The sequence below is a fragment of the Crinia signifera genome, chromosome 1 (genome assembly GCF_055691185.1).
Source record: "Crinia signifera chromosome 1, ASM5569118v1, whole genome shotgun sequence".
Taxonomy (NCBI): Eukaryota; Metazoa; Chordata; class Amphibia; order Anura; family Myobatrachidae; genus Crinia; species Crinia signifera.
The window spans coordinates 307,466,708-307,480,343 of record NC_139217.1 but is presented as its reverse complement, the minus strand read 5'-3'; the positions used below and the strand labels follow the sequence as shown (position 1 = coordinate 307,480,343).

At 41.4% G+C, this 13,636-nt stretch overlaps 1 protein-coding gene across 2 annotated transcripts in view; it reads left to right on the top strand.

Annotated features, from left to right (window-relative positions):
• Window positions 1-13,428, top strand: part of CARNMT1 (carnosine N-methyltransferase 1) — a 36,230-nt gene extending 22,802 nt beyond the window's left edge. Inside the window, exons 4-9 of one of the 2 annotated variants that reach the window (XR_014474495.1) lie at window positions 1,871-2,011; window positions 4,930-5,108; window positions 6,548-6,661; window positions 8,729-8,832; window positions 11,398-12,025; window positions 12,481-13,428. Coding sequence is in view for 1 of the 2 variants with exons in the window: in XM_083186116.1 (XP_083042242.1) it covers window positions 1,871-2,011; window positions 4,930-5,108; window positions 6,548-6,661; window positions 8,729-8,832; window positions 11,398-11,499 (640 nt within the window). In the remaining variant the exon portion in view is untranslated. Of the gene's footprint in view, window positions 1-1,870; window positions 2,012-4,929; window positions 5,109-6,547; window positions 6,662-8,728; window positions 8,833-11,397 lie in introns of both variants that reach the window. The other variant, XM_083186116.1, reaches the window with a different exon arrangement.
• The last annotated feature ends 208 nt before the right edge of the window (window positions 13,429-13,636 follow it).

The window sequence follows — 13,636 nt, the reverse complement described above, 5'->3', positions numbered from 1 at the left end:
GAAAATGAAAAATTTTGAGCCAGAACTGCATTTTTGTGTAAAAAAATGTAATTTTTCACTGCCCAGTTGTATCAAAATTGGTGAAACCCCTGGGGGTTTGAAATGTACACTATACCCCTAGATGAATTCCCTGAGGGGTGTAGTTTGCAAAATGGGGTCACTTGTGGGGGGGTTCCACTGTATTGGTGCTTTGGGGGTCTTGCTAATGCGACATAGCACCCACCAACATTCCACCAGAATTTGTGCTGCAAAATCCAAATATCACTCCTTCCCTTCTGAGTCCTGCCACTTTTTGGTCACACATGAGGCATTGCCGTACTCGGGAGAAATTGGGGCACAGATTTTGGGGTGCTTTTTCTCCTTCATACCTTCTGAAAATGAAAAATTTTGAGCCAGAACTGCATTTTTGTGTAAAAAAATGTAATTTTTCATTTTCACTGCCCAGTTGTATCAAAATTGGTGAAACCCCTGGGGGTTTGAAATGTACACTATACCCCTAGATGAATTCCCTGAGGGGTGTAGTTTGCAAAATGGGGTCACTTGTGGGGGGGTTCCTAAATTTTAGCATCTTATGGTGCCTAGAAACCTACATGGTGCCTAAAAAATAATCTCATAAAAAGGAGGCTCCAAAATCAAGTAGGTGCTCCTTCTATTATGAAGCCTGTGGTTTGGTCAACGTGCACACTAGGGCCACATATAGGATATTTATGAAAACAAAAGAATTGGGGGAATCAATTTTTAGTCCCATTTCTCTAGTAAAATGTACTGTGTTCCTTAGAAAAATGTATTAAAATTGCAAATCTGCAAAAAAAATGAAATTTTGAAATTTCACCTACACTTTGTTTTAATTCCTGTGAAACACCTAAAGGGTTAACAAACTTCCAAAATGCTGTTTTGAATACTGTGAGGGGTGCAGTTTTTGAAATGGTATCATTTATGGGGGTGTCTCACATACAAGTCCCTCAAAGTCACATCAGAACTGAACTGGTCCCTAAAAAAATCAGTGTTTGAAATTTTCGTGAAAATTTGAGAATTTGCTATTCATATTGTAAGCCTCCTAGTGTCCAAAAAAATTAAAAGGAAGTTGAAATAATGATGGAAACATAAAGTAGACATATGGTCTATGTTAGTTATTAACTATTTTGAGTGGTATGATTATTTGTCTCACAAGCAGAAAATTTAACATTTTGCAAATTGCAAAATTTTCCATTTTTTCACGACATTTTGGTATTTTTCACAAAAAAACACAGACTGTATCGACCCAAATTTACCACTAATTTGAAGTACAATGTGTCACGAAAAAACAATCTCAAAATCACTGGGATAAGTAAAAGCAAAAAAAAGTTATCCCCACTTAAGTGATACATGTCAGATTTGAAAAAAAGGGCTCTGTCAGGAACGCAAAAACTGGCTCTGTCAGGAAGGGGTTAAAAAAAAAAAAAATTTAAGCCGACTCGTGCCGACAGGTGGTACGTCATACCCTACCATCCACTACGGCGTGGTGGGAGAATAAAATAAAATGCTGAGTGCAGCAATGTGCCACGCCCGAAGCATGGGGAGTGCAGCGAGCCATTCAAGGGACGCGGTACGCTTAGACCGTGTCGATGTCAACATTCGTAACAGAAAAAATTGTGAAAAACTCATGATTGCCTTTTGACTGTCGCCGTTCCCATTGTCGACCTAATGCTTGTGTGGAACTTCTGACCCTGTCGACCTTAGCCATGTCAACCTTTCAGGTGTCTACCTAAGCCCTTTTGACCTTCCGTCGTCAAACCAATGTATGTCACCCTCAATGAGTCCACCCTATGACCCATACCCCTTTCAATGATCTCCTATTACTTACCTGATTGGTGCATCTTTTCACCTACAGTGATATCTCCCAAGTGAACATCTTAGTGCCGGGTGCAGGACTTGGTAGGCTGGCTTGGGAAATCGCAAAACATGGGTATTCCTGCCAAGGAAATGAATGGAGCTTTTTCATGCTTTTCTCTTCTAATTTTGTACTTAATAGGTATGTAACCTTCTTTTTATTTTTTGTTTTAGAATCTGACTGCTATTTTAATAAACATTAGTAGCCCTCTCATGCAACATTTGCTGTTCCATTTCACATGGAACAGTTCACTTGTACATGTACCCTTCAGCCATAACCTTGAGCTGGTGACGTGAATAACATTAGGTAGAGCCTTCTATGACTGGCTGGTCTGGCAAAGCTGTAAGAGATCTAGCTACCTTAAGATGAGTGTAATGGCTGTTACTGACATTGTATTGCAGTACTACAAACTTGGCCTTTCTCTCCTTTTTGCAAACGTAATGGAAGCTACTTCAGGCAGTGTTTAATGCGACCGACGAGGGGGGGTCAGACAGCAAGGATCTGTAAAAATGAGCATCCCTCACCGTTTAACCCCAGCCTGGCTTCTCACCTTATTTAATGTTCCAGGGGAACCCTCGCTGTCAGGTGGCGGCGAGGTTTGCGGCTAATGCAAGGAGCCTACTGCATTTAGCCACGAGCCTCACTGTTTTGGCGGCGGCACGCGCTATTTCCACATCGCTGTAAAAACCCAGCGAGGTGGAAATGGCATGTGCAGGGGGTCAGTTGAATACTGACCGTGCTCGCTGTCACAGCTCGCTAAAAGCATTGAATATTCCCCATTGTCACAAGAAGAAAAAAATGAGAAAGCCATTTTCTATTTTCACCAACCGTTACTAGGATAGCATTTATACATTTCTAGAGAGACACTGCAGCAAGACTGGTTATGTGGGCTGAAAGAAGCCATCACATCCAGGATTCCATGTTCCAGACAAGGAGAATGCAGTGGTTCAGTGAAAGTTGTTCCAGGAAAGTGGTCTGTACATCAGGAAATATTTATGGTACCAAGAGAAACTTTGTTTCCCCGAGTGACATTCTTTTCCTGACACACTATTCCAGGGATGCATGCATATAGTGGCATGGAACTGTGATAAGAACTGCTAAGCCATACATGAGTATAGAAGTCTGTAAATCAACTTTCTTCCAACAGTATATTACATAGATTGGAACAGCTTTGTTACATGGCATGAATATATAATAAGTCCACATAATCTTTAGCCATTCTGCACATCATTGTTTTTTATAAGGATACATTTCTTGCTTAATCTACATCTAAAGGATCAGCTCAGAGGGCTTTGAGAGACCAAATGTATAACTTACGTTTTCCAAGTGGTACAGAGTATTCTATTTGTGGGTCCTCAATCCAATGCTTATGGTGTGATGGCTGTCCTGTTAGAAGTAGTCTCTGAGATAATGATACTGAAGGTAGGGTTCTTGGTGACCCCTTCTATTGCCAGAATGGCCAGAGAATAGCAGGCACTATGATTTAATTTGTATAAGGAAAAAGTGGTTCTAAGAGCCAATCCATCTATTTCTTACCAGAAAAATCGATATTTCACGTTGACCAGGAGGTTGTTACCATTTTTTTTTATGCAGCATCAGTGGAAGAAAAAGCAGAAACCAAACTTGCTAGAGAGCAACCGTTCTATATTTTCTTAGGACAGAGAATACTTTAATACAGAACAACTGTTGTTGATGCCAACTGAAACCTGCAATGTTCAGATCACTTCCAAGCAAGCCATTCCTATATATGGGTGTAAAAGATGACAATAATGTGTTAGATATAGTGAGAGCATGCCCAACCCAAGCCGTGGGAAAGAAAGATGCACCCTCAGTGTGACTAAGGGCATGATTCACCTAATTCAGGGGGGGGGTATTCAATATGTGCCGATATTCCCAACTGAGGAAATGGCATCTGCCGCGTATTCAATGTTCCCTTTTCTGACAGCATTGAAGGCAGATTCTGACAAAACAGAACCGACTTGAAAACAAGTTGGATCTGTTTTGTCAGAAACAGACGCGGGTTGTTGAATTCACGGGCGGTTTTTGACAATTCAGTCTTTTTTGCCGACACGCCCACTCTCCGACACTCAACAGCCGGAACATTGAATACCGGCTGTTGAGTTGTAGTCCAGCTGGCCAAAAACAGGCTGGCATTCCGACTTCTCAGCAGTTGTAATCTCCTATTGAATACCCCTTAAATCGCAAAGCACAATTTTTCTCTAATGGAGAAAACTGTGTGCGCTGCAGGTGGGGCAAAAGTACAGATGGAGCCTGTATTGTCTTTGCCTGGCGCTCGCCAGAATGTCCCCTCTGGCGAGCGCCAGCTGAGAGGGACTCCATCAGACTGGGATGTGCATGCTGGGCGGCGGGACCCTGTCTGTCTCCGCTTCATGGAGACGGGCAGGGTTAGGGGGAGGAGGGGGCAGGCCTCGGAACGGGATGGCAGGCACCCGGAGGGGGGGGGGGGGCTCAGTCAAAACGGGGCGCGTGACCGACCATCTCGTGTACGCGCAGTAAAATTGCTAGTCCCCGGCTGGATGGAGAGCGCTCCGCCTGTAACATGTTCAGAGAGTGTTGGATTTGGGTGAGTTATATGGTTTTGGAGCAGGGTAAATACTGTCTGCTTTAATTTTACGCTACAATTTTGGTTTCACTTTGAACGCCAAAATCTATCTCTCTGCACATGTTACATTTTTCCATGGTTTTGGTCATTTGAGGAACAATGTGCTTGCGTCTGAACTGGCTCTAATTCCGAAATGTGGTGTTCCTCCAGACTCCCATCATTAATCTGCTCATTGGGGGTGGCTTTACACTGCATGAACATGAACCATGCTTCATTTAACAAGATTCATGAATTCTGAGCAATTACTCTGAATAGGTGGCAAAGCTATAGTACTAGTGCAGCCCACGATGTGTGTTTTTTTGTCCTGTAATCCTCGCTTTGACATCCATACCTAAGCATTATTTCCCACAAATCCTTTCCTTTCTGCTGTGGATTATTGTTACAAAGTGTGTACTAATGCTTTTCTATGAATTATTTTTCTTTTAATATTTTCCAGATGTTCCCAAATTAATGCTTTTAAACTTTATCCTTGGATCCATCAGTTTAGCAACAACGTGAGATCAGTAGATCAAGTAAGACCTGTTTACTTTCCGGATGTCAATCCTCACGACCTCCCATCCAATGCAAATTTTTCCATGACTGCTGGAGATTTCCAGGAAATTTATTCCGAGACCAGTAAGTAAAAAGGTTTTCAACAACTTTTAGAAACTATGCGAACAGTGTAATGAACTCCTGTAATTTGTCATTTGTTGTAGTGGATTTTATACCCATATGCATACTCCCATTCTCATTGACCACAATTATTTTGAGGTCTGTTCACAGAGCAGAGAGACGCTTCTTCTATTTTGTGGAAAAAGCTTTTCTTTTCGGAATGCTATTCAGAGTGAGATCCCGTGGAGAAGTTCCCCTAGCGGTTCCCCTATACCTTGCTTTAGTCGCTCAGATTTCAGTTTCTCTTGCGTGTTCAGATTTGCCCATCGCAAAATGGCGTACTTTGATCATGGCGTAAATTAAACAGGGAAGTTTAATACACAGCACTTGCTCCGGCCGCTTGATATCCCAGAAGCACCTGGCTGCCTACACTTCTCTTCACAGAGAATGGCAGCTGAAGATCCCATCATCACAGCCCTGGATTAGGGATAGGGTCATTGGGTCTACAGCATGTTGGTTGACGGGCATTGGGTTGACACCGTTAGGTTGACATGATTTTGGTCGACACAATCATTCGGTCGACAGTCAAAAGTTCGACATGGGGTTTTTCACTGTTTTTTTGTGCCGACAGGAGGTATTTCATACCCTACCATCTACTAGGGCGTGGTGGGAGAATAAAATACTGTGCCAAACACGCACGGTGCCCGAAGCATCGTGAGCGGATGTGGTGCACTGGAAACTGTGTCCATGTTGGCTGTGTCGACATTCGGGTAAAAAAAACAGTGAAAAACCCCATATTGACCTAATGCTTGTGTCGACCTAGACCCATGACGGCCTAAACCCATGGTGACCTAACGCTTGTAGACAATTTGCTGTAGACCCAATGATCCCAACCCCTGGATTACTGGGTTGCATCGCCAAATATGCAAGTGCACATAAAATGTTACTTAACTAAAATATTTTTTGCATAGTGCTGATGTGATACATTGTGAAAAGGAACTTTTCTTTTTTTTTCTTTTATGAATAGACACCTCAGTATGCTCACATATAACAATGTGTGTGCTCAAAGATTACACAATATTTAACAATAAAAATTAAGTATATTTGGGGCACTGTATTAGTAGTATTAAATGTGTGCAAGGGTAAATATAAATGGTAAGGTAATTTGTGTTAAATCACTTGACGTGAAATGACCTAATAATTTTAAATAAACCTATGGAGATCAATTTAATCTTATTAGAGATTAGTCGGTGGGAATATGGTGGATGCAATGTTCCTGGAGACATACACATGCAAACTACCACAGTCTACTTCACCACAAAGAAGTGGGGACCTGTATGCTGGCTCCCTACTCTTTCACTGCTCCTCTGTGTGTGTGTCTGTGTCTGTGTGTCTGCCTGTCTGTCATTCTTTTAATGCATCTGAGGTAATCGAGCATATTAACTTTTTTTTAACCCTAACAGGTTCTTGGGACTGCATAGCAACAAGCTTCTTTATAGACACTGCACATAATATTATTGACTATGTCGAGACGATCTGGAAAATACTGAAACCAGGTGGCATGTGGATTAATTTAGGTAACTTTTTTTTCATTTTCATTTTTTTATTTTGACTGCTACGGTTTTTACATTACACTCAGTAGTGTTTAGTTGAAATGTTAAGTTACTTTGTAACTTAACCCTTTGAGTGCCAACATCTTTGAGAGAGATCGGCTAAAAATGCCAGCATCGCTCACATTTGTTATGTAATGTTTAAAAATGTTGTGTAAAAAAAAAAGGTTATATTTGCTATCTATTTGTAAGGTAAACATTACAGGTCATTATGATGAATACAAATATTTTTACAAATTCACTTGGCACTCAAAGGGTTAAATAACCAGATATTTAGATTTTAAGAGGTATATTCAGCAGACGTGTGCTTAATGGAGTAAATCCAGCAATCGACGCTATTTTTCAACACCTTGTACAAAAAGTAATATACGCTTATAAAGGCAGAAGAATTGCATACATCTGTAATCAAAGATTATATCATTTTGTGAGAATATTGTGCTCAATTAGGAAAATGGTGTAAATAAGACATAATAAAATGTTAGTCTTAACAGAGTAGTCCTATGTGTGTACTGAGGGGAATGGACAACACACCATGATGGGGGTTTTTGTAGCAACATTACGAAGTAGTACCGCATTTGAGTAGATTATTGTGGGGTTATGTTGTTGTGTGTTTTTTTTTTTTTTTTTCTTTAAACGGATAGCCTCTTCAATTTGTTCTTGCAAAAATGGATTGTGTCAAATTAGATCTATGCAAAATAGAAGTCCCAACAAAGAGGGAAGCACTGTTGCCTTGATTAAATATCTTGATCAGTAATAAAGGTGTTGTTTTTTTTTGTTTGTTTTTTTAATGAAATTCATTGTTTGATGTGCCTATTTTTGAGGTATTTTTTTTTCCTATGAGCATTTGTCTTTTTTTTATTTTATTAACTAAATATAGAGCACCATGATACAGTTGCTAACCAGGCAGCATTAAAAACAGGATTCCATCTATAGTAAGATAATGGAGACCATATATTTTGGGTTGTTAAATCCTAGACTGAAAAGTCTAATAGAGCCCATCAGGGGTGTCCAAACTTTTTGCGACGAGGGCCAGATTTGGTGAAGTGTAAATGTGTGGGGGCCGACCATTCAGCCTGACATTCTTTGAATCATTAATCACATCAGAATGGTCCCCCACTCTGCTCCCATTCACTCTGTCCCCCAGCCTGCCCGTTCACTGTATGTCCCCCAGCATGCCCCTCCTTCACTGTATGTTCCCCACTTTGCACCCATTCACTCTGTCCCCCAGCCTGTCCTCTCTTCTCTTAATGTCCATCAGTGCCTCCATTCATTGTATGTCCCCAAGCCTGACCCTCCTTCACTGTTTGACCCATTCACTATGTACCCCACTCTGCCCTCATTCACTGTATGTCCCCCAGCCTGCCCCCCCTTCTCTGAATGGATATCACTGCCTCCATTCACTGTATGTCCCCCAGCCTGACCCTCTTTCACTGTATGTCCCCCACTCTGCCCTCTCCCTTCTCTGTATGTTTCCCAGCCCCTTGCGTGAGCCAGAGGAAGGAGATGCAAAGCAGGCACTGTAAGGACAGGAGATGCTTGGGCTCCCACTGCTGCCCTCCTCCGCTCTGCATGTTACGGGAGCAAGCTTACCCCTTGCTGGCCCACTCCCCAAACACTGCTGTCACTGTGATTGTGGAGTAGGGTGTTCTATACGATTTGCAGCAGCAGGGGTAGGACGCCAAACGCATCTGACTGTGGCGGTCGGCACCTCCTCACTGCAGCAGACAGCAAGGTAAAGGCGTGCTCGCCTGGGCCACACCTTAGTGTCCTGTGCTGTGCTTCCCACATCTGATGCTCTGCCTGCTTCCAGCTGGAGGCTGCGGGCCACTTGAAATGACAGCACGGGCCGCAATTGGCCCCAGGACATGCCTGCCTTATATGGTGGTTTCGGTGACTTTCTGGTTGAAAAGTATTAAATATGACATTTATTTGTTTTTATTTGCTATAAGTTGACTGCAGCAACCAATGAGTATTCGGCTAAAATTTCTGAGATTTTATTGTCAATTTTTTTTTTCCCTTTCCCGTCTTCCCAAGGACCTCTTCTGTATCATTTTGAAAACTTGGCAAATGAACTTTCTATAGAACTAAGCTATGAAGATCTGAAAAATGTTATTGTACAATATGGATTTCTCATAGAGGTATTTTAATCTTCTAGATATTACTGTGTAAAAGAACCACATTGCTTGGATTTATGCTAAAGGCGCAACTTATTAACTTAAACACCTACATGTGGCATTACAGACCATTTTATCATGAATCCTCTCCTGTGGAACTACACAGGAGTTACATGGGACTACTATGCACCTTTTCTACCCTTGCTCCACTGCGATATTGTTTACATTTTAAATATCCTAGATGTAGAACCCTAGTGTCCTGCTTCCAGCAATCCTCTTGTCCTGACGATCATTTGCACAGCTGTCAGTCTCATGTCCTCTTATGCTTTAAACCTGGATTTCCCAAACTGTGTGCTGTGGCTCCCAGGGGTGCGCTGGGTTGATGATCCAGGACCAATTAAAACATTTTTATGGCCAATGTAATAAGGAAAACTAGTGCTTGTGGCTTCCAATGATAAAAATGTGGATAAACAGATGTGACTCATTTTCCTCATCACATAACTGGAATTCTCTGTAACAAACATTTGGCCTAGTTGAGCCGTTAAAAAAAAAAAAAAATTCTGATACTCTAGGATGCCATGCTTAAAAAAAGTTTGGGAACCACTACTTTATGCTGTTGCAATGGAAACATATGGTATCAGGATCTGGAAGATTTCCACAATGAGATGGGGCAGGCAGCTTTTTTTGTTAACACCTTGGACAGACATTGGTCTAGGAAGTAGATTGACAAGTTAGGTAGGGGCTATTTAAGATCTAATTACAGTTCAATAATATATGTAGGTGTAGTAATTCTTTATCATGCAATACAGTGCTCTTAAATTTGACCGCTGTAAGTAATAAAATTAGTTGAGTAATGAAGGCAGTGAACGGTCAGTTCTTCCAGGAATATTCTGTGAGAATGTTCAGCTAGATCTCCTGGTGAAGGCTCCACATACTGGTGACTACCAGCCTCACATTCCTCTTCAGTACATCTAACACCGAAGTTTATTGTCCACACTACCTCCAGCCATTTTGATACTCAACCATCCGTCACTGCACCTACAGTCACTTTTTCTCACTCCCATATTCAGGGATTCTTACATGCTGTCCAAACTTCTCTAGAACTCCTTTACTCACCCTATTAAACTAGCAGCATCTGCACATTCACTTCAACTCTTCATACAAGCTTATCAGACCTTTAAATTGTTATTCAGCCCCTCTGTCCAAAGAGTTACTGACCATCCCAGTTCACCTTCCTATTTACACCCCATCCCTCACTCTCAACTATGGGGTATATTCAATGCTCTGATGATGAGCTATGCCGATAGCTCGCTGTCAGTACTCAACTGCCCCACCCCCCCTTCACTCACCATTTCCACCTCGCTGGTTCTTTTCAGCGAGGTGGAAACGGTGAGTGCGGACATCAAAACGGCAGGGCTTGCTAACTTGCTGTTTAAGGGAATCTTCGCCGTCAGAGACGGCAAGGATTTTCCTGTAACATTGAAAACAGCGAGGAGGTTTGACGGCAAGGATGGCTTGTTTTTGACTATCCTTGCCGAAAATAAGCCATCCTCGCCACATAAACCCCCTCACCGGTGACATTGCATACCGCCCTGTGAGCGAGCACTATCACTGCCAGCTGTGCTCCTTTACCTGTCTCCCACTAGTGACTGATGCTGTCCCACCAACTTATTGAGTACAGGTTCATAGAGTGCCAATTTAATTCTTAGTACCCATTCCCTCCTCCCCTACTACACACTTTGGCTACTTGTAACTTCTCACTGTGGGCCAGATGCACTAAGCTTCAAAAGTGATAAAATGGAGAGTGATAAACAGCCAGCCAATCAGCTCATGCCTAACGTTTTTCAAACAGTCTGTGACATGGCAGGTGCGAGCTGATTGGCTGGCTGTTTATCACTCTTCATTTAATGACTTTTGAAGCTTAGTGCATCTTGCCCTATTTGTTTTAACTAGCCATTGTGAGTAACTATACTTCGTTCAGAGCCCACCCTGCCTTTGGTTATACATTATATTAATAGCGTCAAGATGTATGAACATTTTGTTTGGTGGAGCTGCGAAGCTGGAACCTTCCCACCTGTTAGCTGCCAGAACCTCCCACAACGCATCAACCTAGTGCTGAATTCTACTCTATGCTAGCTCACTGGCAATGATCTGGTTATTCCCGTGAGATTTTCTGTGCAGTCCAGAGCCAGTAGCAGCCACAGATAGGACCAGACCTGTCCCAGCTGTGGAGTATGGCAATGACGCTGGCACCTGTTGAAATCGGTTAGCTGCAGTTGTCAGAACGGGCAGTGCCACAGACTGTCCATACATTGCCCTGCACATTGGAGTGCATATCACACAGTGCACATCTCCTCCTTCTTCATACATGGGGGGGGGGGGGGATCAATGCACATATTGGCACTGATACTGCTCTTCACCATTCCTTTCAGCCTCCTATTAAATAATTAACAAACCCATGCTATATTTTGTGTTTTAGCTATAGATGACAACTGCAAATAGCCATGTATAATTTAGCAATCCAGTGTATTTTAAAGGTTGCTGGCATCACTGTGACATTGAAACGACCGATTGTTTTCCCTTTTACAGGCCGAGAGAGAGACTGTGACCACTACATACACTGTGAATAGTTTGTCAATGATGAAATACTACTACGATTGTATATTCTTTGTGGCACGCAAGCCTGCATAGTGCTTGATCTTCCAAGCTTATGAACTATAGAAGACAAAGAGAAGAGCAACCTGAAACGGACTCCGGAAATAGTCATAAATAAACTTGAAACAATGGTGCCTTTTTTTTTTTTTTTTAAATAGGTGATTGTGGTTTTCGAACAAATTTATTTATTTCCTGAGAATTCTATCAACGCTATTGAAGAATCACCAGTCGACTCCTGTATAGAAAGTTAATGATTTTAAACACGTTCGTTCTTCGTATATATAATAATGCAACATTTTTATAAGTTTTTCCCAAACTGTTTGATGGAGCATTTTTCCCCCTTTGCCTGAGATTGTGATCTAGTGTAATTTACCTTTTATGTTTACCGCGGGGAGGTTGGCAAAAGGATTTTTTTTTTTTTTGCAGTTCTGGCACAAGCAATGCATGACAAACAAAAGGCAATACATTCTATACGGTTTAATCATGGGCTGTTGGTGGAGAGACAAAACGTAATATCCCCTCTATTTTGCAGAACTGTTCCTGGTTGACTGGAACGTGGCAGGTAAGGAAAAATGAAATGCCTCTGTTCTATTTTGTATGCAGGTCTGAAAGTTTCCACTTACACAAGTTAAAATATCCCTCTTCTGTTTTATATACCTCAGTGCTTTGGCAGTACAGAACAAAACCCGTATACGGTTTATCTTCTTTCACTATAAAAAGTGTTTTATATGTAACCTTATTCGTATATATATTACATCCTCTTATTTCATGGAGGTGTTAACATTGAGTTCTATCAAAAGGAAGAGCCTTTTGTAAATCTATTGGTATAGATTAGCCAGAATAACATGTCTGAGTGTTTTGCATGCCCGTGGCGAGCATTATCATACAAGCGTATATTGGGATCCCTGATTAGGTCCCTTGCATTCTGATCAAATGGCACCCAAATTACACAGTAAAAATATTGCTTATTATTTTTACCATGGAACATAACTTGTTGATGTGTTTTGTTTTTTTAAGCTGACACACATTGAAACCTAAGAATACAAGATTTGCATTTACTTTTACAACGCTACATGTTCATTTGAAGGATCTACAGTTTTCTAGCTGGACTTTCGGCTAGCTACCAGCTGACCTAATGGCACGAGTTGGTTGTGCTAGTGAAAGAATGCCAACTGGTATGATGGTGAAACCTATTGGTTCCTAGATCACACGCCAAATTGCGTTGGGGGAAAAATGGCAGTTTCTGCTCTATTAACTCGCATACACTATAAGCTTTGGGAGTATCCTTCACTAACCTCTCCCTCATCTAAAGCGATGGTGTCACTGTGTATCATACATCATTGTGTTCGGCAGCCAGCGTCACTGTTTACTGATGCCATTGGCTATCCACCCTTAAAGCACATTTGAGCAGTCAGGCTTTGCTTTTACTATCTGTTAAATTCAGAAAATTATGAAACCTACTATGATCACGAGAAGTCTTTATTAAGTCTTTATGATTGGATTATGTTTATGTCTTTAATGTTGGGAGTTAACGTATCTAGGCATAACAGCAGCAATTGGCTCGTTAGTCTGCTTCACATGTTATCCTATGGGCCGGGTGCTGGTTTCCCAGTCATTGCTTTTCTGCCAACATCGACAGCCTATATTTTTACAGTAGTCCATTCTGTATAGCAATACACTACGGTATGTATATTAATGCTATTTATTGGCACAAGAAGATATGCTTCAAATCAGTATATGGAAAATTGGGTTCCACCATGTTACGTTATATTGTGTTCGTCTTATGTGCTTTATAAGATAACTCAAATTGTCATTGCTCACACATGATGTAAGGGCACAGTATAGAAATGTTTTTATATTTCTGCCATAAGAATATTGCCCAATAATAATTTGATACAATATTTGTTACTTTAGCCTGATTTCTTATTTTACTCAAACTGTAAATTAAAAATAATGTGTACTTTTTTTCTTTCGCTGATGTGAAATGTATTTATTCGAAAAATAGATGGTGAGACAAGCGGAGAAGGCCTATATCTAATCAGGAGATGGAACCTGTAGAGGACACATAATCTTGTTAGCACATGGGTCCAGTTGCTGAATGTTTGGCAGCTAGCCACTAGCTGCTCTGCAAAGAATCAACTCCCTGTCTGATTCCTCCAAGTAACAGCACTGG